This window comes from Haliotis rufescens, unplaced genomic scaffold, assembly GCF_023055435.1.
Source record: "Haliotis rufescens isolate VD_foot unplaced genomic scaffold, xgHalRufe1.0.p SCAF_22, whole genome shotgun sequence".
NCBI lineage: Eukaryota > Metazoa > Mollusca > Gastropoda > Lepetellida > Haliotidae > Haliotis > Haliotis rufescens.
The window spans coordinates 8,036,100-8,061,739 of record NW_025963913.1 but is presented as its reverse complement, the minus strand read 5'-3'; the positions used below and the strand labels follow the sequence as shown (position 1 = coordinate 8,061,739).

The window sequence follows — 25,640 nt, the reverse complement described above, 5'->3', positions numbered from 1 at the left end:
CTGGTCCTCACTCTCAACATCTTCGTTCGGCTTGTCTTCAGGTGGCCTGTCAGCTGGATAAAGAGCTGACCCTGCAGAGTCCGAATGATGAGTGGTGACTAACACCATATCTTCTCCATCTTCCAGTTCATCTTCATCATGTGAGATGCCTGTGGTGTCTTCTCTGGGTGTCTGGTTTACACACATCCTTGGTCGAACTTTAGGTTGTGGTTGTGGAGACTTGATTCGTCTTGGTTTAGGCACTGGCGCTGTTTGGGGAAGAGAGCCAATAGGAAGCAGTAAATTCCTGTGCAAGGTTCTTGTCCGTCCGTGTCCATTCTCCTTACCAACGATAAATACTGGTATGGATGGATTTGGTTGGTCCAAGATGACATAAATATCTTCTTCCCATCGGTCTGCTAACTTGTGCCGGCCGTCAAAGGCAACCACCTTCACAAGTACTATGTCTCCCTTCTCAATGACAGCTGCTCTTGCTTTCTGGTCGTAGAAACTCTTGTTCCTGGACTGGGCTTTCTTAGCTGCAGACGATGCTATGTCATAAGCTTGGCTGAGACGATCTTTCAAGTCTTTGATGTAACAGGTCATTGATGTTGACTTGGCTGAATCCATGTCAAGTCCAAAAGCTATATCCACCGGGAGACGTGGATGACGTCCATACATCAAGAAGAATGGTGCAAAGCCTGTTGATTCATGGCGAGTACTGTTATATGCGTGTACTAATGGTCCAACAAAGGCTTTCCAGTTCTTCTTGCTATCTGGATCAAGAGTACCAAGCATGTTGCAGAGAGTCCTGTTGAAACGTTCACACATTCCATTCCCCATTGGATGATATGGTGTGGTCCGGGATTTGTTGATTTTCAGAAGCTGACATAACTCACGCATGAGATTCCCAGCGAAGTTTGCTCCTTGATCCGAGTGAATATGCTTAGGTATCCCATAATGTATAATGAAATTGTTGAAGAAGACTTCAGCTGTTGTCTTGGCCGTCATGTTCTTGGTAGTGTAGGCCTGGGCATAGCGGGTGAAGTGGTCAGTCACAACTAGAACATGTTGCTGTCCTCCCTTTGATGGCTCCAGGGTGAGAAAGTCCATGCAGACCAGTTCTAGAGGCTCTGAGGTTTCTATACTGACCAGTGGAGCTCTTCCTGTTGCTGTTTTACAACGCAGACATGGCACACATCGTTGAACATGAGTCTCTACACCCTTGGTCATCCCAGGCCAATAAAATCTGTCCTTGATGAGAGACAAGGTCCTGTCTCTCCCTGGATGCCCAACGTTGTCGTGGAGACTTCGCAATACGGCCGATCTACATCTTGTTGGAAGGACTAACTGTTCTTGATCTTCTCCCTCTGTCTTGATGACTCTATACAAAACACCTCGCTTTAGCTGAAAGTGCTGAAAACTTTTCAACAGTGTAGTCATCTCTTGATTCCCAATAAAATGTGTCCTGTCTGGTTTAGTCCTGTTTCTGAGATGATCAATGATGATACCAATCTCTGGATCCTTTGATTGAGTTCGTCTCCAATCCCTGGCATTAAACTCGCATCTGTCTTCAGTTATCTCTTCTTGCTCATCTATGTCAGGGGTGGATAGAATCAAACTTTCAACAAGACTTGACACTTGTAAAACTTCACAGATTGCTCTTATTGAGTCCTTGTTGACCTCTTCCATTTGTACTTGATGTTCTCTTTGAGGCAATCTGGACAGGGCATCAGCATCTATGTTGGATTTTCCTGATCTGTACTGGATGGTAAAGTTGTAGTTGGCTAGAGAAGCTAACCAACGGTGTCCAGTAGCATCCAATCGAGCTGTGGTCAGAACGTACGTCAAGGGATTGTTGTCAGTCATCACCACAAAGTCATGACCATACAAATAGTCATGAAACTTTTCTGAAATTGACCACTTTAAACACAGAAACTCCAGTTTATGTGCAGAGTAGTTTCTTTCAGAAGGTTTCAATCCCCTACTTGCATATGCTATGACTCGTGGGTGGCCATCCTGATGCTGAAACAGTACTGCTCCCAAACCCTGAGTGCTGGCATCTGTATGGAGCTCGAAGGGCTTTGTGTAGTCAGCATACCCTAAAACGGGAGGGGATGAAAGGCATGTCTTGATCTCCTCAAAGGCTCTTTCTTGGTCATGACTCCACTTCCATATCATAGTCTTTGTGGCTTGTTTCCTGGATTTCTTGGCACACTTTGGAATCAGTTCAGACAAAGGTCTTGCAATGCTAGAAAAGTCTTTCACGAATTTCCGGTAATAACCAGCAAATCCAAGAAACTTCCTAACTTCTTCAGGAGTTGATTGTGTAGGCCAGTTCTTTATCTTGTCAACCTTTTCTGGGTCTGCCTCGATGCCATTAGCAGAAACTATATAGCCAACATATCTCACCCGGCGCTTGAAGAATTTACACTTCTTTGGCGCGAGCTTCAGTCCACATTCCTGGAGTCTTCTGAAAACCATCTCTAGACATTGAACATGTTCCTCATAAGTCTTGGAAAAGATTATGAGGTCATCGAGGTAGATGAGGCAGATCTTCAGATGGAGTCCCTCGAGACACTGTCGCTGGTAAGTCGCTGGGGCATTGGAAAGACCAAATGGCATCCTGTTATATTCAAAGAAACCCAATGGTCCAACAGTAAAGGCAGTTCTTTCCTTATGGCTCTCCTCTATCTCAACCTGATGGTACCCGCTCTTCATATCCAAAACAGAGAAATAGGTCATGCCTCCTAAACAGCTCCTCGATACGTGGTAAAGCATAAGAATCTTTGATGGTGCGGTTGTTAAGCTGTCTAAAATCTATACACATCCTTAAAGCTCCATTCTTCTTCCTAGCTAAGACAACATTGGATGCCCAAGGACTGTGTGAACTTCGGATGACTCCTGCAGACAAAAGTTGTTGTAAGTGACTTCGGACCTCATCAAACATGGCTGGTGGTATTCGACGATGTCTTTGCTTAAAAGGATGGTCATCTGTCAAATCAATCCGGTGTTGAACAGCTGATGAGTGCCCAAGATCCTCTTCATTCTTGGAAAAGATGTCCTTGAACTTCAAGATAACATCAAGGCCTTGTTCTATCTCCTGAGAAGTCAAACTCTCTTTCTCTATTTCCACTTGTTCCAATAGAGTCTTCTCATCTATAGGTCGACCACATGGTGCATCCTGCAGAGTCACTGGTTGAAGTTCACAGAGTAAGGATCTGGGAGGTATAACTATGGTACGGGTGGTGATGTTGAAAACATGCACTTTGATGTCACCTGGGCTGTTGATGACTGTTGGAGCTATGTCGACATCAGAAGGAATGGATGCCTGTGGGGTTGGTTGTAGAAGAGCACAAAGTCTAGATGTCCTCAATCCCTTGGTTACTTGACCCTTCACTACAACTCTACCATTTGCTGGGATCATGACATTCCTGTCTTCAGCGCTTCTCACAAGTCCAAGTCGCCACTTGTTTCGTTCCAGTTCCTTCTCTCCAAGCACAATAGTCCTGTAGGTTAAATACCATGGGGTGTGCAATGGGGCCTTCTGTAGAAACCTAGTTCCATGCTGGTACTGGCAATTGTCCAATAAGCAGTTCAAGATGTTAGTTCCTAGAAGTACCGGTACACGGGCACTGTACCTGGTACTTGGTACAATAAGGAATAAACATGGAACAGCATCAACATCAACACCTCCTCCAGTGATGGATACATCCACTTTAATAAACCCCTTATATGGTAAAGTCTCGCCGCTGGCACACTCAATGTCCAAAATATTACCGAGTGGCTCCAGTTCAATGTGCTGTAACTGTTCCTCATAAAAGGACTCAGATATGATGGACACTGTGGCTCCTGTGTCAAGTAAAGCTCGAACTGGCTTACCATCAAGCATGATGTTATCTTCATTTGCTTGACCAACTAATCCTTCAGGTACTCTGTTGGGGTTCTGAAGTAAGTCTAGTGGTGACCCCTGCCCATAGACCCTTGCCAGTTTAAAGGGCGACGAAGATGGTCCAGACGAACTCGACATCCAATGGCAATGTGTCCTGGGTAACCACATCTGAAGCATGTAACTTCCTGAGACCTAGTAGAATAAGGATAATCCTTCTCAGGTGGTGGTGTATACGGGTTCCTCTGTGCACCTATCTGAACACCAGATGTAGGAAGTGTAGGTCCCTGTCCTCTATGGTTTACTCTTGTACCTCTGTAGTAAGGGTTTGCGGTAGCTCCAATACCTTGTGGTGTGTACACTCTATCATCTGGTCCTTGATCCAAGCCGTGGGGTGAGAAGGATCCATATGGGGTAGCTCCTTGGGATGGCACAATCACTTCCTGAGAGGTAAATGGCAGATTGCCTCGGCCTCTGCCCCTCTGTTGACTGGGGGTGATAGCCTGGTGCTGATAGGCATAGGCTGTCCCCTGTTGCTTGGTCGTCAGATCTGTAACCTGTCTTTGCAAATGTTGGATAGCAGAAGTCAGGCTATCAATATCTTTCCTCGTCACTGTATCTGACTCGGAGGCAATCTTGGCAGTAGCAGTTCTATTCCTAGGTGATGGTGTTGGATCTCTTCCTTGCTTCATGTCATACTCGATCTCCCTCAGGGATATCCTGAGTCCATCAAAGGAGGAGACAGAATCAAACTTATGGCCGGACACATTCTTCAATGATGGCCTAAGACCACTCCACAACATATTCCTCAACATGTCATCCTGTTCTTGAAAAGGAATAGCGTGGTGATCCTTGACTTTGGAAAGCAAGTGTTCCAAACGGCATCCCCAAGTAGCAACATCTTCAACTTCACCCTGGGAAGCGCTATAAAACTGAGCCAAGAGAGCTTCTCTGCGCTGAACAGTTCCATAAATACTGTAGAGTTTGTTCAGTAAATCCTGTATTGAAGCCTTGGATCCTAACCTCATTGCCACTCTAGCTGCCTGTCCCTTCAAGGAATGCCTGATGGCCTGATCCATGACATCTGGTGTATAGATTGTTGACTTCAAGAGACAATCCACTTCGTAAGTCCAAAGGTCAAATGAGACATCCTTGCCCTGAAAATCTCCACTAAACAATGGCAGCTTAGGGAACTGATGGTACGCTACAGCTACTGGCTTAACATCCTGTGTCTTTTGTTGAGTAGGATGTCCAGATGTCTATTCATATTCCAAGGTAAGAGGGCCTTGGTGAGAATACATGTCCTTGATCCAGGCTTTAAAATCCTCAGGCGTGTCAGCCTTCGGTTGCATCCCCAACTTCTTAAAGAGTGTGGCCATGCCTTCCAGCTCCTCATCCTTGAACTCCATGGTTAAGGAATGCAGCAGAAGTAGGCAAAGAAAACAAACACAACTGCTCAAAAAGCAGACCATGTGCCAACGAGGTAAACAGGGAATATCTAAGGGTACCAGGAAGTCAAATGAGTGAAACACCAATCGCGTGGTGAGTGCGTAGGAAGTACCAAGTAATATAGAGGGTCACACTGGCATGTAACTATATGGGTATGACGAAGGACACATGCACCGAAGCATGAAATAAGCAACGTGACGCATGTTGCAATCGTGCAGAAATACAGCTATGAGAACGCAAAATAGAAAATATCTACTATACACGTGTGTAGTGGAGTGGATAATGCGAGTTCAAGTAAATGACAGAGTACCTGTACCAACTACTAGGGCAAACAAAGACAAACAAGTGGAATGTCTAGTTCAGACAACTAATACACAAACTAAGCTGAAAGGCAATCCCTCCCAAAATAGCACGTGTGACGGCAAAGTGTAATAATATACTCACACACAAAAAAGATTGAGTGAGTTTAGTGTAAGGCAGGTTTAAGGCCGGTTTAAACAGTATTCCCGTTATATCATGGCGTTCAAAAGAAAGAAACGCAGCACAAGTGCACACACGACAGGGTGTACATATACTTGAATATAATGCTAGGCATACGACAATTTCCAAGTTGAAAATACAATACTTACAAAGTGTATTTACAAACCAAGGAAGTGACTAAATACTAAATCTACAGACAACACAGAGGGAGTGGAAGGGGATGTTAGTATCAAAATGTGAAATGTTCAAAGAAAGTGCAAAAGTCTGTCGTCATACAGTCAGTAAATTAAGACATGTTTAGCTTACATGTGGTTTATACCATTAAATTTTATTTGCTAACCTTTTATTTGATTAAACAAGGAGAGAAAGTAGAAATGAAATCAAGCCATTTTCATACACACATACACACTGAGTACCGTTATATAAGTAAACTAACTAAAAGCTGATGGTAAACTAAATCAAAACTATACAAAAATAAACTAAGCTAAGCTAAACTTAACGATACCAAACAGAACTAAACTAAACTAAACTAAACACATGATATAATAAAGAACCTGTAGCTACGTAGATAATGTTGGTACCAACAGAATAATGAGAAGTAGCTGACAAAGAAGTCTACTGTAATACAAAGCTTTGTACATGAACAAAATACGAAATATGTGACGTAAACAAAGTCACAGTTTACAGAACTGAACTGAACTGGCGCCAGGTACAAAGTCAATTAAAATTTAAATGCTAGCTAGCAAAGGATGTAACATTTATACAATGCATTAATACATGATGGGGACTCACATGATCAGAATGTCCATGAATTGAATTGAATGTCCAAGCTGAAGTAGCAATGTCCAATACTGGAAAAGTCACAATAAACAAACAACTGTCATGTGACAGTGTCCAAGGTCACACAAAGGTCACTTCAAAGAAATCATCAAAAGTGGATGTTGCTGGCGATTTATGTCGTTCCTTCCATGGCGACTGTAGTCCTCACTGGGGGCTCCATTTGTAGCAGGGCAGTGAATGAGCGATAGGCAAACACACGCTACGGGTGAGAGACGTTTATTCGGCCAATGGATTTGTGATATTTATATCTATCTAGGATATACACCCCTGTGGGTGAGACTGGGGTGTCTTCCCGACTACCGCCGCAACTTATAATTCCGGATATCTGATTTTAGATGCTTTCACCTGTCAACTTGTCTGTGCAGGAAATGTGTGACTGAGAACATGCAGTGAGACAAAGGGTCAACTTTGAGGGTTAGCTTGGCCAATCAGTTGAGCACGTCATGGCTTGGGTTTGTTAAGGCTTACAACATGAAGGACATATTAACTACATTTAATCTATCTTAACTAATGATTTATGTTTAAAGTTGAACACTTAAAAGCAGATACTGAAGGTGAATAAAATAAATATGTACAATGTTGTATCTGTCACAGTACTATTTCATGATTTGTAGAACATATTTATCAAAACGTTTTTAAAACTATTAATGAATGATGGTTTGTCGCCAACAGCTTGATTGAGCCAAACTACTCCAAATCCGTGAGAAAATAATATGGAACGAATAGAAGTAGCATAGTTATGATGGCCACACTTATCATTATATACAAGCATATTATAAAAATTTCTTGGTATCCTATCTTCGTCCATTTAAATCATTTTTAGCCAATACTTTACAAAACGACACATAACATTTACATGTAGTGGGTATCGACCACATTCCCCATACACAATAGCATTTGGTGTTTGCAAACCAACATTAAGAAACTTCTTACAAGCCATGATATGCACTTGTTCTATTTTTTTCAAATCTGTCTACACCCCATATTTCCGCACCATATAAAAGAATAGGTTGAATCTGAGTATCAAATATTTAAAAAAAAACTGAAATGTCAACAAAACCAATCTTCCGTAGATTGCGAAATATTTCCATTAAAGCTGGTTTACCTATTGATGCTAGATCTGAAACACATTGGTTCATCTTTGAGGTATATGAGAATACAAACCCAAGATATCTATAGGAGTTGGCGGTTGAAACACGTTTGCCTTTATAGAACCATTTCTTATTAACAGATAACCGCCCTCCTGGTCTAAATACAACAACACTCGTTTAATCTAAATTTACCGTTAATCCGTGTGAATCTGCAAACTTTTCAAGAATATTAAGTTGGTTCTGTAAACCAGTTACTGTGTCAGAGACAAGAATAACATCATCGGCAAACAATAATAATAATATTTCAAACAAGTCTGGAAATAATTGTACGCCGTGTTTCCCATGTGATGAAACATCATTTGACAGTTCATTGATGAAAAAGGAAAATAGTAGAGGGCTTAATATACAGCCTTGTTTAACTCAAAATAATCTGTATAAATGTTATCATTACATCTCACACACGCTTTCATGGAGGAATAGATTCCCTTAAGTGCTCTCATCTTTCCACCCTAGCCTACATCGTGCAGACACTCCCATAGCTTAAGATGATTTACTGAATCAAACGCTTTTTTAAAATCCACAAAAGCAACGTATAATTACCTTTTTCTTTTCAATAAACATTTTTTTAACAATTGCATTCAACGTGAATATGTGATCAGCAGGAGGATATCCCTGTCTATATCCTGCTTGTGTCTCGGGTAGTTTACTTCTTATATTAGCTCAGTTTGTAAGTCTAGAGTTTAAGACACCTGTGTAAACCTTACTAATTGTACACAATAGATATACCCCTAAGTTATCTCGATTATTTTTGTTACCTTTCTTATGTAGTGGAAGGATGATAGCTTTCGTCCATTTCTCGTGACATAATCAAGAATCAAATAACTTATTGAACAAATTTCGTAGGAAAGGAGTTATTACATTTTCACAACATTTTAACATTTCAATGACCATGTCATCAACACCAGGGGATTTGCCATTCTTTAAACGATGTATAGCCTTGTGGATTTCTGAGTCAGTAATTGGCGACTCCAAAATACACTGGTCAATCTCATCAAGTATAAAATCTTCATCACATTGACATTCGACTTCGGCATGTAATACATCTGTACACTGAAAAACGTTTGTAAAACTCCGTAACTCTTTCCAAAATGTGGTTGAATCCGATAGAGATAGCTTTAGTTTTGTTCGTGTCATAAATTGATAGTTTGATTTTGCTGTTCTGCAAACATGTTTATACTTGTTTCTCCTTTTACAAAAGATTAACTTATTTTCGTTATATTTCTTCTCTTTGAATTTCCACATGTATCACCTTGCTTCCCGTTTTGCTCGTCTGCATTCACTGTTATAAAACCCCGTATTTCGGGGTGAACTTTTAACACAAGGTACCTTCATACATTCAGCGGCACTAAGAAAAACATTAACAATTTTTTCGAGGGCAAGATTGAAATCAAAAGTTAAAAGGTCGATAAGCTCGATTTGCTATACTTCCTTGTTTGGGCATAGATTTGTTATACCTCCTATAAACACACCAGGCTTGCGAGGGTTCCATTTATATTTGTGTGTTTTAGTGGAAAGATAATCATCACTTGTAGATACTTTAGGAAGAAATATGTCAAAATGTAGACATACAGGCATATGTTTTGACACAACTCTTGTATCCACAAACATGGATTGACAACAGTTGTGAACATTAACTGAACCTATAAAATAACCGATTACGCTACATCCTTGATCTGCTATGTAAGTAAAACTACCCTCTTTGTCTCCAGTTGTCCTGCCGTTGAAGATATAGAAATCAGGAGTGAAACACAGTTCCAGTAGCTTACGACCAAACGCGTTTACAAAACTATCACATGACTGTATCGTTTCTACTGGAACAGGTGGTTCTTCGGGAAAAGCTGCATTGTTGAGGCCACGTTGAATAAGTGTCTCTGGTGGGTTGTTTCCCCCGCCTACAAGGGCATTCAGGTCCCCACAGATGATGACCTCACAGTCTAAGTCACTGCGCTCAATCAACCACTGGTCAACCAATTCAATGGCTGTTGCCTTTTCAGCTGCAACGTAGAATGTTGAGCCGATGGGCGGAATATGGTTTTAGCATTATTCCAGCAATATCAAGGCGGGGGACACCAGATATTGGATTCATACATTGCACCCATGTCGGGAATCGAACCCGGGTCTTCGGCATTACCGCCCCCTCCATAGAGCTAAAGCTTCATGATAAGGATATGAGGAGTCATTATGGGACTTCGTGGCACATAAATTTACGTAATTAGCTGAATACATTATGTTTTGAGGCATATTTTAGTTTTTACCCTCTGACCTTTTCACATACCTATGTAAATCTAGTTAATACTGCATATTTTGTTTCTCTGAAACCCAAATGCTAATTGAGCCAACATCAGAAGATCCCTGCAACCAATGGTGTGATCTGTTGGTATCCTCCTGTCAGAGGGAAAAAAATGTACAATTTAAACAACTGACCGAAACGTTATCCCCGTCCCCCAAGGATTACAACTATTACAACTATAGTGCTTGCGTCCAACCAAGAGTGACACTGAGGGTGAATCTCTGAATCGACCCCACAAAGTACCACAGATAACCATTATGGCGGCGCCAGGTACTAAACGTGTCATTAGACAATTGATTTCTTTATGAACAAACGTAAGTGTTTTGAGGTACAATTAAACAAGAACAGTTTTGAAGAATGGGGTTGTATTTGTATTCCAGTTGTACAATTGTTGCTGTGTTTGTACACGTGAAAGTGAAAGTGGTGGGTGCGGAGAGTTCTTACTCAGCAAATGCTTGTGTATGTAAATGATCACCATGTCTAGGAATGCTACAAATAAGTAAGTAGATTGTTAGTTTTCCTACAGTGTAGTATTTAATATGTTGTCTGAAATCATGGCCTTCAAATCTTGTTGGTCACTCGTTGAATATTATGCCAAAACATTGTCTATCTACCATGATGGTCTTCACCTGGTCACTTTGGCAGGGTGCACCCATCCCCATTGTCATCAAAGTGTATCTTCTTGAAATAATATTTCCAAAGTGGTAAATACAAAGAAGATGACTTCTTAATAAATACATGTATTGTGCTTTCGATACTGTTCCAATTCTTTTTACTATGTTGACTCTGGGAAAACCTGGCTTTAGGACAAGTGTGAAAAAGAGGATACTAATATATATACGGAGAAAAAAAAGAGATTAATCTTGCATCATACAAAATGGACACTTATCTTATTCTTCTGTAGGGCGGTCGGGTAGCCTAGTGGTTAAAGCGTTCGCTCGTGATGCCGAAGACCCGGGTTCGATTCCCAACTTGGGTATGATGTGTGATGCAAATTTCTGTTGTCCCCTGTCGTCATATTGCTGGAATATTGCTAAACCAGACTCACTCACTCACTATTCTTCTATAATGAGAGAAGAGGCAGACAAGGAGACCATATGTTTTTGTTTGTTGTTTAACGCCACACTCAGCACTATTCCAGCTAATTGACGGCGGTCTGTAAATAATCGAGTCTCGACTAGACAATCCAGTGATTGATATCATGAGCAATTGTGATCGATCACGCGCATCAACCAAGTCAGCGAGCCTTTCCACCAGATCCTGTTAGTCGCCTCTTACGACAAGCATAGCCGCGAATCTTAACGGGTAAGGAGACCCAATGTCTCGATATTCCTGCTAGTTACAAAAAGGATTGGGAATAATGATTTGTGATAATTATGCAATAAAAGGTATCAAACTGAATCATGTGGAACAATATGCTGATACTGACATACTTCTAGATGGGACAGATGAAAGTTCGAGTGCAGCTATTGACACCGGCAATGATTTTTATAAAATGTCTTGATCAAACAAGGGGCGGTCGGGTAGCCTGGTTCAATTCGCAACATGGGTACAAAGTGTGAAGCCCATTTCTGGTGTCCCCCGCCGTGATCTTGCTGGAATATTGCTAAAAGCGGCGTTAAACCCAACCCACTCACTAACTCACTTGATCAAACATGTTTAAAACTGATATTGATAAAATTAAAGCAATAGGAATGGGCTCAATGACAAACTGTGACATCAGATTATGTCAGGATCTGAAACTAAACACAGTGGAGACTTTGAAATATTTGAAATAAAGCTAATTCTAACTAAATAATCACAAAACAAAGATTGAAAATCATCAATAGAATTTTTGGAAGTTGGAAGACATAAACCTGATAGGTAAAATCATGGTTAGTACATATGTTTTCTTCTCTTCAAAACCCTCTAAGTGAATTTACTAATGAATTATCCAAAACATTTTACTTGGAATGATAAACAGGACAAAAGAGAACGCACAACATGAATCAGAAAATATAATGGAGGACTGAGAATAATAATGGTGGGGGCTTGCATAAACTCTCTAAATTTGTCAGTTCTAAAAACACATATTCAAAACAGAAGTCATAACCTTAGCATCTGTCCACTAAAAGTCATGTTCTTCACTAGAACCTGTACTGGAAACAATATATACTTAACTAACCTTTACTGGAGAGATGTATTAGCTGCATGGGGAATAGTTTATAGGAGACATAAAAAATGGTCATAAACATTGGAGAATTATTACAAGCGCCTCCTTTTTATAACCATCAGCTTACAAAAACAGATTATATTGATAGGAATTATTTTTTAAAGTGAATGTAAAGATTTCTGTAATGTTTTTCAATGAACTTAAAAAATGTTTTTATTGTATAGAAAATGTACAAAAGATGTCAAATTACTAGATTCCCAGTGCAAATATATCCATCACATCATCTATACACAGAACTGTTGAAAATGTTTGACGATCTGTGCTCATTCTGTGAAACTAATTCTGAAACTGTACTTCATGCATACTGGGACTGCCAGCATGTTAAAAGGATGTTGGGCCAAAGCAGAATGTTTTCTGAATGCAAAATGTACAAAGTATTTACATTTACAAAATGCTCTATTCTATCTTAGGATTACCTTTCATGTTCTTTTCAATCAAATCACATTAGCCCAAAATAAATACTTTAGCAATGAAATTTAGATAAAAAACGAATTGTCATTTTGAAAACTTAATGCAGATTAGAACATATATATTTCAGATAGAGATATCAACTGCACACACAAACAATACATTGAGACAGTTTGACAGAAATGGGAATATTTGGCAAATGTTGGTTTGTGTGTTGTTTAACGCTGCATTCAGCAATATTCAAGCTATATGACGGTGGTCTGCAAATAATCGAGTCTGGGCCAGACAATCCAGTAATTGACATGAGCATCGAGCCACGCAATTGCGATACGAACCTCACTACCCGATCCTGTAAGTCGCCTCTTAGACAAGCAAATGAACTGACTAGTTAATTCTCCTATTTTTAACATGATCAGTTCCCACTGCTGTGTTGTAAGGGTGTAGCTTCAGTCAGTCAAGGAAGACCTCAATAAGTATAGCCTGCTACTTTCACCCCCTGACTCCAGATGCACACCTGTATCCTGATAAGCTACCTCTATCTACTTGATGAACATGTATGTAACCTACACTTATGAAAAGTTCATCTTCCTTTGTGTGAAAGTATGTAATCTACTGATTTGAATAACAAACAAAAAGAAAAAGAAAAAAAAAAAGATAGCTATTGATTTATGATGTGAAATAAATTTTAAATATTGCTCCCTGCCCTTTGGTATGTTGGGAAAGAAATTCTGAAACACAAGAAATGAAACCAGTGTGACCTATAAAGAATATTATAGCTAAACTGGATAGAATTATCATTAAACCGCCCGCATGTTATCAGAAATTACAGCTAAAATTGATAGAATTATCATTAAACCGCCCGCATAGCCGTCTCTTAATATTTATGCGTGACCCTGGGGTCAAACTCCAAAACGAGGCTAACCCCACAAGCTGTCAAACTATGACATCATGGCCGCCGAGCACTGCTGTGTGCCTCAGTGCATGTCGGATACACGTTACGACAAATCGGTCAGTTTCCACAGCTTCCCTCAGGATGCCGATTTGCGGAAACTTTGGATAGTGGCCATTCGACGCGACGAAGGACCGTTTTTTACGGTAGGTAAACTTTTTCATTCAGCTTTTTCCGTTTGCATCACTTGTAACTGTCACCTGTCAAACAGTCGTGTTGAGCATGCACTCTTTTCAGCTATTTCTTGTGCAACGAGTCGCTACTAGGAAACATCGCTCGTTCGTGACATTCGAGATACGTATACGAGACATCAGCGGTCTGCATCTAATTGTTGCCGTAGTTTTGTTTCTTAGATGAATAGAGATAATAAGACTTTTGTATGCTTTACTGGTGATTAAATCGGCACAGACTTAATTTCTGTTTATATGGATTTAATGGCATATTCCGATGAGGTACTGACATTATTATCATCTGTCTTCAGGTAACGAAGAAAACAACTGTCTGCTCCAACCATTTTCTGAATGAGGACTATAAGTACACGCCAGTCAGGAGAACCTTGAAGCAAGGGATTGTGCCATCCTTGTTTCCCTGGAGCTCTGCCAAAAAACCAAGGAAAGGTCCACCATCAAGACAACCCCTCCAACCCATAGCAAGAATGAGAAAACAAAGGTAATGGTTTATTAATGTCAAGTGATTGAATCAGACACAAGTCTATACATAAAACATGTCAAATACCATGTTTGAACATCAATGTGTAGTGTTTGCGTTTGATTTTGGGGGTTAAAGTAAGCAGGATTATATGTAATTCTCAGTAAGTTATTTTAATGAAAAAAACTAGCAACATCATAAGCTTAAACCCAACAGGTCAGTTCATTTTCCTTTTGTTATACACTGGCCAGAGACCATAAAATAGAGGGATGGTCCTCCCCTACATTTTATCATAAACCATCAGTGCTATGTCATGGTCTAGCTCAGACAAGGTTTCATAAAACTTTTTGAGAATTGAATACAACTGTATCATTACGGTAATCTCGGTTTGACAATGTTTATGTTTCAGTTTGGAGAACTTGCAACAAGAGCCTGCCTTTGTGAAGCCTGATGCTGGGACACAGACTGACCTCTGCCTTCCTGACACCCAACAGCTCCTGTTGCGGATCCAGCAGCTTCAGCAGGAGAAAGATGATCTCAGCAGGCAGCTTACTGTTGAGAGATTTGGTGTTGAACGTTTCTCCCATGATGATGCCATGATGCAATATTACACCTCCTTCAGAGATTATCACTCTTTCAAAATATTTTTCGACTTTGTCAAACCCAGTGCTTTTAACATGTGAAGCAAATATTATGTATGTTCAGATGATATCTCTCTTGCAGGAAGACCACGCAGTATGCTTCTCATTGATAAAACTTTTCATGTTTTTTGTACGACTAAGACTTGGCACACCCGAGCAAGACCTGGCAGTTAGGTTCAATTGTCATATTTCAACTATCAGCAGGAAAGTTATCACCTGGGCCAATTTCTTGTACTTTGTTTTAGGATCAATACCGATCTGGCCTTCTAGAGTGCAGGTGGATCGCCACATGCCCCAGGATTTCCGGTTGACATACCCATCCACAAGAGTTATTTTGGACTGCACAGAAATCAGGCTTCAAATTCCATCCGCCTTAGTGGTAAATTCCATGTTCTACTCCCACTACAAAAGCAACTGCACTCTAAAAGGTTTGATTGGTATTGCCCCACATGGAGCTGTAACATTTGTTTCATGTCTCTTCACAGGTGTGATGTCTGATGTAGAAATTACTAAACTTTCAGGGATCCTAGATCTTGTAGAACCAGGAGACAGTGTCATGGCTGATAAGGGCTTTACTATTGCAAGTATTCTCAGTGAGAAGGGTGTTGGTTTAAATATTCCTCCCTTCCTGCATAACTGTGGTCAGTTTACAGCTGAAGAAGTTGCAGAGACCCAGAAAATGGCAAACACCGGTACACTAATCCGCCAGGTGGCGCGTCGGAATTTCCGTCCCGGAAGTGTTGCTAATGTAACCAATGTAAACATGTCGCACTACAGCGGTTTGACAGTTGAGAAGCTGAAGACAGAGTTGCAATGCCGTGGAGCAACTACACGCGGGAAGAAGATCGATTTGATTGAAAGGTATGTAATTGTACAAGAGACTTGCCAATTCTGTGTCAGTTTGCTTTGAATCTTTGAACAGTCTTTGAATGAAAATTGTTGTTATCGATAAACGAAACGTCAGGGGTGTGCAAATTTCATTTTATTGAATGAAAACCTGTGCATGTTGGTGAAATCGTAAATAAAGCATGCGTAAATATCTTTTACCCATTATGCTATGTCAATCGTCTACAGAGCATGAACTGGGGCTATAATGACTACATGTATGCAAAAGCAAAGACCATATACCGGCATATGGTCTCTGGCAAAGCCAGTGGTGTATGCATTCACTCAATGTATCAGACTAAAATATATCAAAATAAATAGTACCGTATATATTAACCTTTTGATATGGTTAAACTGTTTTGGCCATGTTATCTGATTGAATTGTTTTGTTCTGATTTGTAAAGGAGTTTCAAGAATTTTATTGATAAGTTTTTGTGTGTTTGACAGATTACAGATGACCAGGCTGCAGACTTAGAGTCAAAGACAAGAAAGCAGGCCAAGTGTAGCTTGTGGCATGAAGAGAGGAGATGGAGGTTGACAGCATCTCAGTTTGGGACAATTTGCAAATGTACTACAAGGAGAAACAAAACTAAATTATGTGAACAAATTGTCTCTGGAAGAAAACTAGTTTGTAACTCTGTGAGGCATGGGTTACAGCAGGAACCCAAAGCTATTGCCAAACTTGAGATAGCCTGTAATGTTCATGTTCACAGTTGTGGAATGTTTGTTGACTTGTGAGAGAAATGGCCTCATGCAACTGAAAGAAAACTGTCATTACTACTTTCAGGTGCAGGGTCAGATGTATCTATCAAAGCGAAAATACTGCTTATTTGCTGTTTGTACGTTCAAAGACTTCTTTGTTCAGAAAATATCACTCGATGAGGAATACTGTACAGGAAGTTTGATTCCCAGACTCTCCTTATTCTTTGAGTCTTAAATTTCCTCAAGCCTTACATTGCTACTCACTACATTTGTTAAGATTCACGAACAGACATCCTTTTGTGGATTAATACATCCATGTGAAGACTGTGTATCTAAAAAGTACTAAGAGTCTTATCAAACTTACTTTTGCCTCGCTTTTCAAAAATTATTTGAAATCAGTGACTTTTCACAGTTAAGGAATAAAAGTTTGTTCTTTTCAACTATTGAAATCTGGTGATGAGAATGATACAAATGAGTACCGGTAGGTATATCCCTGATTGACACCATGTGATTGACACCATGTGTAAAGTACTTACTTCTATTCTTAGCTGTAGGCCTAATGGAAAAACTGTAGGCCCAAACATGTTTTCTGAAGCAGTGAGATATACTCTTGCAATATAAAATTACAAAATACAACCAGTCATCCAGAAGCTATTACTGCTATCACACCGAGTTCCCAGAGACTCAGTGGTAATAGATGGTGATACATTTATCAAGGAAATTATCAGCTTGTAAAACATCTTTGAACAAATCTGTCATGTATGGGTATACTGACCGATGTATATTTCGAACACTGACCTTGGGAATGTGGTGGAGCTCCTTTGCAATGAAATTACATGACTGAATGTCTGTCTGACAACCGTGTGATGGTGTTGTACTATTGCATTCATTGTTAAAGTGGTAAGAGAGAGAGATCCTAAGCACAGATCAACAAACAAATGTGAGACATTCAATGGTATTTTTTCATTATGTAATATCATGGGTAGAGTGTTATGTACATATATTCATCATTTCAATTGTTAAAACACAATAAAGTTGTTATATTTGAACATTTCTCACACATTCCAGTTGTACTTTCAAGTTCAAGTTTGTATTCAGAATTCAACCCAAAGTACGGTTACATGTTTGTCGCTAAATATTGATCCACAATCTATAAACATTTCTACATAAATATGCTTACTTTGTGTGCATAATCCACAAACATCCTTGTACTATAACAACCGCTTTATTTGTACTTGTGTTAACAGACAATGTTCTCATGTGTACACTTTAAACTGTCTGAACTTGTGAATAACCCCACATACCTGGTCCATAACCAATGACTGGCACAATCATTCTGTCAACAATAAACCCCATGAAGACTTTGTGGTGTCAAATATTCACAAGCACTTGTATGCTGATACAATTTAAAGTATTTCACCTTTGAACCACTATTTTTCAATTTGTTTGAAAACTCCTCCTCTGCAAAATACAATCATAATTGTTTCATCTAAATTTACATTCATAACATATTTGCCACAAAAGCTTGCTACATCTGATTTCTGCAATTTGACAATAGCGTCACTTGCATTCAAAATGCCATCAGCAAACATCATTGTGCTAATTTTATCAACTAACTCATTCACAAACATACCTTTGCAGTTTCCGGATTGTATTAGTTGAACAAGATCATTAAGGAACAGAGTAAACAGTAATCATACAGCAGTGAGCCGTGTCTAATACCTACCATACAGTCACAGTAGACAATCACACCTGTCTACTAGTAGTAAACTGTTGTACTTTCAATGCTATTAAAAGACAACACTAGGTCATACAAACATACATGAATGTGTGAAGTATGTTTAGAATGGACATTTATTCATGCAAGTCGGTTTACAATGCTTGGGCGAAAGTTTGACAACATATATAGCAAATTCGAACAATTCTAGTGCCTAGTGGAACTTTTGATGGATGAAGCTACCTCTTAAGAATTTTGTAAGTTTTGCCAAGTCCAATAACACGCTCAATATGAATTCTCTTGGATGATACTCTGTGGTCGTGGACTACCTCTTGGGGTTCAAACTGACTTCGACCCTTGAGCATTGTTGGAGTGTTGACTTTTATATGACTTTTATGATGAAAATATGTCCTGCACCATAATGCCTCTGTCCGCCATAATACTGTCTCCTGCACAAAACACACCTGGCATGCACAAATCTGACCTCTCAATAATCTGCCTGTCACTTGTTGATCCACCATAACTGTCACTAACATTGGTAACAAGACCTCGAGGAGAACAACCAATCATAGTTTTCAGAGTGTTCCTGTTCTTGTACCTTGAGAAAGTGGCCCCCTGGTAATCTACATTGCCTGACTTACAAATCGGAGTCTCAGTTGCATCTAGAATGACCCTTGTTGATGGGAAGCGCTCCTTGAAATTTTCTGGCATTGTATCTTGAACGGTGTCATGTGATGCCCATATGTTTAGCTCAGTCAGTTGGAAGTACAAAAAGTTTGTCCATGTGAGAATTAATGTTGATACAGTACTTTCACTGATATGAAACAACATGGAAAGGTCAAAATCATCTCTTGCCTGTCTGAATTTTAACAAAGTCATAAAAAGCTGATCTTCTGGTGGTATCAAAAGGAACACTGATATGAAAGATGATTGACAGAGGGGCCAAGTACATGAAAGAAATACATAAAATGATCATAATTGTCAAAGCCAGTGTAATACAAAACTGCTTTGTCATTATCAGTTATGCGATGAATCGAGAATCTGGAGCTTGATTCCGACAACAAGCTGCACTGTATGGCCACATCTTCTGTATGATCAACAGCATCTGACTGACAAATAATTTCATCGCATCCTGGTGAACAAATTTCAACCTCACTTCCCAGATCAGGAACATCTTCCACATCTATGATATAGTGTCTAGGTTTCCTTGGTTCATTCACTTTCTTAAAGGAGAACACTGTTGGTATTGCAACCCCTCTTCAATCGTCTTTTCTTTCCTGAAAATAAAATATATAGAATTATTTCAAAATATCATCAATTAAGGTTTTATCGTAATAAGGAATTTAGTTATTGTTCACACAGTAACAATAAACATGGTAAATTCATGAACAAATATTATCAATGAGGACATAAGCAAATTATTCAAAAAAAATGAGCAAAATTTTAAAAAAGGTGTTTATTTTAGTTGGGACAAATTTATGGGAATGAAATCTAAGCTAGAACATCTATTATTATTAAGATAACTTCATTTAATAGTATAGAACTCTATAATAGTAATAGAACTATATTTGGTCTACTCCTAAATAGATCGAACATCAACTTCAACAGTTTTTTGCATATATAAGCCTACTCAAGACTGGCATAACTTCAGGGTGGGAATAATTTAAATAGATTCTAATTATGTAAAATTTAATTTAACACGTAAAAAAGAATTGACTGAAAGTCATTCATCGCAATACATATAATAATATTAGGACAATTTAAAAAAAAAAAAAATTTCAGTAAAATGCGGCACAGAGGACGACTGGCATATTTTTTTCTGCCAATATTTGGGTGAGCCCAATATCGTGCACCCAGATAAAAAAAAATATACCGTGACTAATACACTATATTCATGATTGATTTACATATCACAATTACTGAATATTGTATTGCATTTGGTGGGTCACCAATACCAGATTCTGAGGTACAGGACAATAATAACATTAGTCCGTTCATTCGGTTACTAACTTCGTTGCTAATGACGCTTACCGGTGTCCGATGGCTTGTAGTCGCTGTCAAGGAAGTGATTACGACAAACCACTGAGTATGGACTTGGTTTCCATAATTTCTTGGATGCTGGATCCTCTCTTCTAATCGCCACACGCCATTTTATGCAAATATCCGGATCTTGAGGAAAACCGTGGCCGTCAGAACGACTGTCACATTGCGGTACGCAACAGCGCGAAGGCATTTTGTATGTAAACAATAGCATACGGAGCTAGCAACAAGGACGGAAATTCCGCAGCGCCCCCTGGACCGCTGTTTCGTACCGGTGTTTGCCATTGCATCTCTCAGGATTCATGTGGAGAGACTTATCAGACGAGTTAAACAAAATCACCTGTTTGACTCCACAATCTCTATTGCTGAACTGGGCAGCATTAACCAGTTGTGGACTGTTGCCTGTATAATATCAGGTTTTCAGGGACCTTTGATTAAGAGTTTTTAACATATTTAAGTGACGAGTAGCTATAGCAACCGATTTAGATGATTCTTTTGCCAAATGTCCATGCTGCCTAGATTTAGTTCATGTAGCTACTGAATATGGTAATGTTTATCCCCCTTTATTTACAGAAAGTCGAAGATAAATGTGATAATCACATAATTGCTGCTATTAAGCTCCTGCTGTCTGTCATGATGCTACATGAAACCAAATGCTATACAGTGTTTTGACTGTTTGACAAATCATAAATCTGAAACTGGGCCAAGTGTTACGTGTCAATTCCCAAATTGAAACAGTATGTTAACCCAGAAATCTTAGTCTGAAACCAACAAACAACCAACAGGTGGTATACAATCAACAAATGTATTACAAAATTAACTAAAATTGCAAATCAATACAAAGTACTGCACAAGTGCATACAACAGACATTATCAAAGGCTCTGTCCAGGGGGTTAAAGTATCGTACAATTATTGTCACCCTGTGTGACTTGAATCCTATCAGAATCGATGTAACTATCATCAACCAGTGTTTTAAAGCCAACTCATTGCTGAGTGATTTTTTAAAATTGGCTAGCATTGTGCACAACCACCAGTAGCTGAAGTGATGACGTAAATCCTGCTGGGGTATCATACAGGAAGCCGAGGCACTGTAAGTCCCCATGATCCCCAGCAAGGTGGCCTATAGCCTGTGTTTTAAAACTGTTTACATGAGATTGTTATTCCCAAATATGTTCCATAAATTGTTTTTGAATGTAACTTTGTATTCATGAACAAACTGTGTACATATCAACTTGGTCTCATAGCTATATAGCTGAAATAATGCTGATGTGACATTAAATTTTAACTCACTCACTCGCATACAGATTGCAAATGACCATTTAATGATAATCACCGATAGTTATTTAGTTTTGCACCCCAAACATATATGTTGTAGAGAAGTGCATTTTTGTCATGTTGATATTAATAACTAATGTCTGTAAAAGTTGACATCTGAAGTTAAACTTGATATTCAATTGGATATCAAAAAGAAAATTCAACTCTAAAACAGTGCTCCAGAAATATGATACATGTGGAATGGATGAATGGAAGTGATTCACAACACTTATATAAGTGTTTATTTTTGTACATACATGTAGTGCAGCTTTTACTCATTGAAAATTCATTCTTGTTGAAAACTGGTTGCAAAGACAAGCTGTGTTATTTATTAAATATTCTTGTTGATATATTAATAATAGGGCTTGCTATAGATATTGATCTGAGTGATTGATAATCATTAACTAAATATCGATCAATTATCGATAAATATTGGAGAAGTAACTTTTAGCAAGTATGCTAAAAGCTCAAGAGACAAAACAACATATTTCATTTCACTGTTGAGTGGTGACACATTTATGCATTACTTTGTGGACATGTCAGATATAACAAAATTAGTTGCTTTCCGTCTTTGGCAATGGACATAACAAGTCTGCTTCTGTAAATTAAAACTTTACTCATAACAATAGATTATATAAGATATTATCGATGACACAATTTTCATATCAATAATCGTTACAAATTGTTCACATCAACAATAGTTTTGATTATCAATCTTTTTTAGCCATCCCTAGTTAACGATGTTACATGACATTATGAATGGTCATTACAATTGTTTTTCAAGCTGTGATGTCAAATACTTGTAAAACAAGTGACAAATCGTTGTCTAGTGGCCAGTATTAAAAAATACCTATCACACTTAATAAGTTTCTGATTTCTTATTCTGTAGTTACTAGTACCTGATGGACGGAGATAATGACATATTTTTACAAGATAATTTTAGCATAGGATATAATCAAAGTAGAACTTATCAGCTTTGTCTTTAGTTTGCTGCCAGCTATCTCTGCAGAAGTATATTCTCTCTAAATGAGTGGCTTTTGTTGACCATACAAAAAAATCACACCACACCAGGCCAGACATGGCTAGCTGCATCTGTATTTGGTGATAGTAGTTGTCATTTTTCTTTAAGCAAAGGTTACCATTGACCATGGTCAGGTACTGTAGATCTTGGATGTCCTTGTTACTAAGGTCAGGGCACTTGATTTCCAGGAGGCCAAATGGTGGAATGGTGCTTGGGTCAAGCACCTTCCTGTCTGGTGAGGCAGCCATCCAGGAACACTTGGGGTTGATGACAATACCAGACGGATAAATATTTATCTTATCATCCTTCACCTGAAAGTCAATTTTAGTTATTTTACCTATCTAATGTGTGCATGAATAACTTGTGATTGTCAAAATGGAGATAACTGTTTCAAAAATCACAAAAATGAAAACAATCAAGTTGAGTGATAGAATGGAATACACTTATGTACCAATTAGGTCAATATAATGAGGAGATACATATTCAAACATTCCATAAAATTGTTTTGTTGCATTTTACATGCACCAACACAGTCAGTGTCAAATTAAGAAAATATCTCACTCTGCTGTAAGCTGCAACAGCAACTGGCTCATTAGCAAGGCCTTCCCTCATGCCTCAGTCATGACATTTCTCGTCGAGGTCCTCAGCTTTTGGGCATAGTTTTCAGGATCTGAATACAAATAAAAAGTATATCAGTTTCAAAATGAAAATCAATCAATATTTATTATAATAACTACATATAAGTTATCTGATTTGTGTGCTAATATTCTCATACACATTCTGGCCATAATTTTTTTAAATTTTAATTTTTTACCTTTTTTTCGCTTTGATATTTCTCCAACTTTGGATGCAGTTACTCTGTGGGTCCTCAATCTCTTCCACTTCTTATCTGCAGCCTGCAGCCTGGTAGCCTTCTCTATCTCCACAGCCTCCTCCTTGCTGATCAAGAGTGAGTCAAGCAGGGTAGTTTAAGACTCATTAGTGACATGGCTGTAGTGATTGTCCCCAGTATTGTCACTGTTGACAGGAAGGTCTTGGAAAAAGGCATCAACTATATTCAACAAATATGATGGTGAAAGTTTCTTTTGATGACTGATTGAGCTGCCCTTGTGAAACAAGCCAAACCTTGTATTCACAAGAGGTGGATAGGATTCACCAGTACAGTGGTGAGCAGAGATGAGTCAGGATGAGACACAGTCAGCTTGTCAAACAAAAGCTCAAATGGAGGAAGTGGTGAACGGATTGGGTTGTACAGGGTAGATTTCACAGGTTTATGCTGCTCATCACTGTCTCTCTTGTAGCCAACAACTTCTACCTCCTGAACTGACATTCCACGAATCTTGTCTCCCCTTGGTATGTGCCATGTCTGTGGCAATGATGTCTTGGCAACATCTTGGGGGATAGACCTCACTCCACACAGCTTGTAATGAGCCACAAGATACAAAGTCCCAGTGATGTGTCCACAGCACTGACTCAGGCCAATTGCACATGAGCAGCTAGCACAGCTGACACTCACCGGCTCAGAGTGGAGCATAATCTGCATATAGAGAGAAATAAACCAAATATAGGATGTTGTACTTGTCTGCAACATAACATGGTGTGGTGAGAGTACTGAAATAATTCAGTGGTAGTAATGGTTTTAAAAATAGATGTAGCCTTGTAGTGTTATTTCCATTAACATCATTAATTGTAATGCTTGGAATTATTTTCAGTAGCTGAAAATTCCAATCCATCCAATATACTGGCTGGTTCCAAAATAGTAAAATGGTCATAAAAACGATTAATATTAGTCTTTTCACATGTTCACCCTAGCTGCTATCTACCTGCACTCCTGGTAATAACGTTGGGCAACATGGTTACAGGGATAAGCTCAGGCAATTGTGAGATTCATTCGTACCTGAATATCATGTGGGGATTCGTTTTTCCGCTGTGAGCGATAGCACCTTGCAGTCAAGCGGCAACAGTTGTCATCACAAGAAGCTGCAAAATGGAAATACAAATGTATATTCTATATTTCTAGATCTATGGGTATTTAGTATTCACGCAAATAATAGATTAAGATTGTTCTTGTATACGTTACCTGGTACGGTTTGAATAATTTTGTTTCAATTATCAACTCGGGAAATAGATGTAAACTTCGTCATGCATGCAAGGGGACGCTGTCAGCCGTCTGAACTGCGCACTGTGTGACCTTTGAGCGGCACTCTGGCCTGAAGTTATATTCCGTACTCGGTACTCACTTCTCATATGTATAATGACTTAGAATTGATGCATATGTTCCAACTTACAATTGACTATAATAATATTTAATACACATCTTTGAGTTCATGTAAATATATCAGCACTTGCGAGCACATGAATATGACAACGTCAGTGTGACCTGCCAAAGTGAAGTGATCGTCAAATTGGTATAAAATGAATGAGAAAGTTACCCTTGAGACTGGATATGAAACCCTCGCTGTAGTACTTGAACCCCTTGTTCAGCTGAGAAGTTCCTGCACTCCTAGAGTTAGCTTGAACAAAGTTCTCCACGAATGCAAAAGTCAAGCGAGGTACGCGAGTCAAGTCGCTTCCGGGGATTTGTTTTGACGCCATAGTTGTAGTTTGCGGGGAAAGCCTCGTTTTGGAGTTTGACATTGGGGTCATGCATAAATATTAAAGGGCAAGTTCACACGGAAATTAACCTAATTTTCTTGTACTTTTTCCACATTAAAAGTGTTAACCTAGAAGTGTCATAGACAAAAATATAAAAATATCACAATTAATTAACATATTTTTCGCATTAAAACGATTTATATTTTTCACATTTACCAAGTGTTCTATTTCCACAACAAAAACACCATGGCTTATGCCCCTTGCAATATGACGTCATTGGTGCCAATTGATAAACATTATGACGTCATCATGCTTTGTTAGAGCCGCTTCACGTGGTGTAGGTCTAGGTGTGTGATTCTAGCGTCTCAGATGCCAGCCAGCATAGTGTTATGCTGAGTCACCACTGCGCCGGAGTGTGTCGTAGGCCAT

At 39.1% G+C, this 25,640-nt stretch overlaps 3 protein-coding genes and 1 long non-coding RNA gene across 5 annotated transcripts; 2 read left to right on the top strand and 2 right to left on the bottom strand.

Moving 5' to 3' along the window:
• The first annotated feature begins 13,646 nt into the window (after positions 1-13,646).
• On the top strand, positions 13,647-14,978 carry LOC124116965 (THAP domain-containing protein 11-like). The gene is made up of 3 exons (XM_046478626.2): positions 13,647-13,793; positions 14,129-14,316; positions 14,705-14,978. Exons 1-3 carry the CDS (start codon positions 13,647-13,649, stop codon positions 14,976-14,978), a joined length of 609 nt encoding a protein of 202 aa, XP_046334582.1.
• Positions 14,979-14,993: 15 nt separating this feature from the next.
• On the top strand, positions 14,994-17,576 carry LOC125371557. The gene is made up of 2 exons (XM_046478625.2): positions 14,994-15,797; positions 16,269-17,576. The coding sequence occupies exons 1-2, from the start codon at positions 15,001-15,003 to the stop codon at positions 16,294-16,296; spliced, it is 825 nt and encodes a 274-aa protein (XP_046334581.2). The 5' UTR covers positions 14,994-15,000; the 3' UTR covers positions 16,297-17,576.
• A 208-nt stretch (positions 17,577-17,784) lies between these two features.
• LOC125383221 lies at positions 17,785-21,337 on the bottom strand. Its single transcript, XR_007222714.1, has 2 exons — positions 20,272-21,337; positions 17,785-19,517 (listed from the first exon to the last, which is right to left on the bottom strand). It is a non-coding gene; the product is annotated as an uncharacterized LOC125383221 (long non-coding RNA).
• Positions 21,338-21,355: 18 nt separating this feature from the next.
• On the bottom strand, positions 21,356-25,365 carry LOC124116966. Of its 2 annotated transcripts, none has more exons than XR_007222713.1 (4): positions 24,514-25,038; positions 23,431-24,153; positions 23,178-23,286; positions 21,356-22,927 (listed from the first exon to the last, which is right to left on the bottom strand). XR_007222713.1 is itself a non-coding variant. In XM_048401479.1 (4 exons), the coding sequence occupies exons 1-3, from the start codon at positions 25,260-25,262 to the stop codon at positions 23,749-23,751; spliced, it is 702 nt and encodes a 233-aa protein (XP_048257436.1). In that variant the 5' UTR covers positions 25,263-25,365; the 3' UTR covers positions 23,190-23,286; positions 23,431-23,748. The 2 variants fall into 2 exon arrangements, 1 of the variants encoding a protein (XP_048257436.1); XM_048401479.1 differs by lacking the exon at positions 21,356-22,927 and adding an exon at positions 25,049-25,365 and having other exon boundaries at positions 23,190-23,286; positions 24,514-24,596.
• Positions 25,366-25,640: the final 275 nt, after the last annotated feature.

Excerpts from the sequence above, each read along its gene's own strand:
- LOC125371557 (XM_046478625.2), top strand. The coding sequence starts at position 15,001 with ATGATATCTCTCTTGCAGGAAGACCACGCAGTATGCTTCTCATTGATA. Across the intron at positions 15,798-16,268 it reads AAGATCGATTTGATTGAAAG|ATTACAGATGACCAGGCTGC; the intron begins GTATGTAATTGT and ends TGTGTTTGACAG.
- LOC124116965 (XM_046478626.2), top strand. The coding sequence starts at position 13,647 with ATGGCCGCCGAGCACTGCTGTGTGCCTCAGTGCATGTCGGATACACGT. Across the intron at positions 13,794-14,128 it reads ACGAAGGACCGTTTTTTACG|GTAACGAAGAAAACAACTGT; the intron begins GTAGGTAAACTT and ends ATCTGTCTTCAG. Across the intron at positions 14,317-14,704 it reads GCAAGAATGAGAAAACAAAG|TTTGGAGAACTTGCAACAAG; the intron begins GTAATGGTTTAT and ends TTTATGTTTCAG.
- LOC124116966 (XM_048401479.1), bottom strand. The coding sequence starts at position 25,262 with ATGACCCCAATGTCAAACTCCAAAACGAGGCTTTCCCCGCAAACTACA. Across the intron at positions 24,597-25,048 it reads TTTCATATCCAGTCTCAAGG|CTTCTTGTGATGACAACTGT; the intron begins GTAACTTTCTCA and ends TCCATTTTGCAG. Across the intron at positions 24,154-24,513 it reads AATCCCCACATGATATTCAG|ATTATGCTCCACTCTGAGCC; the intron begins GTACGAATGAAT and ends CTCTATATGCAG.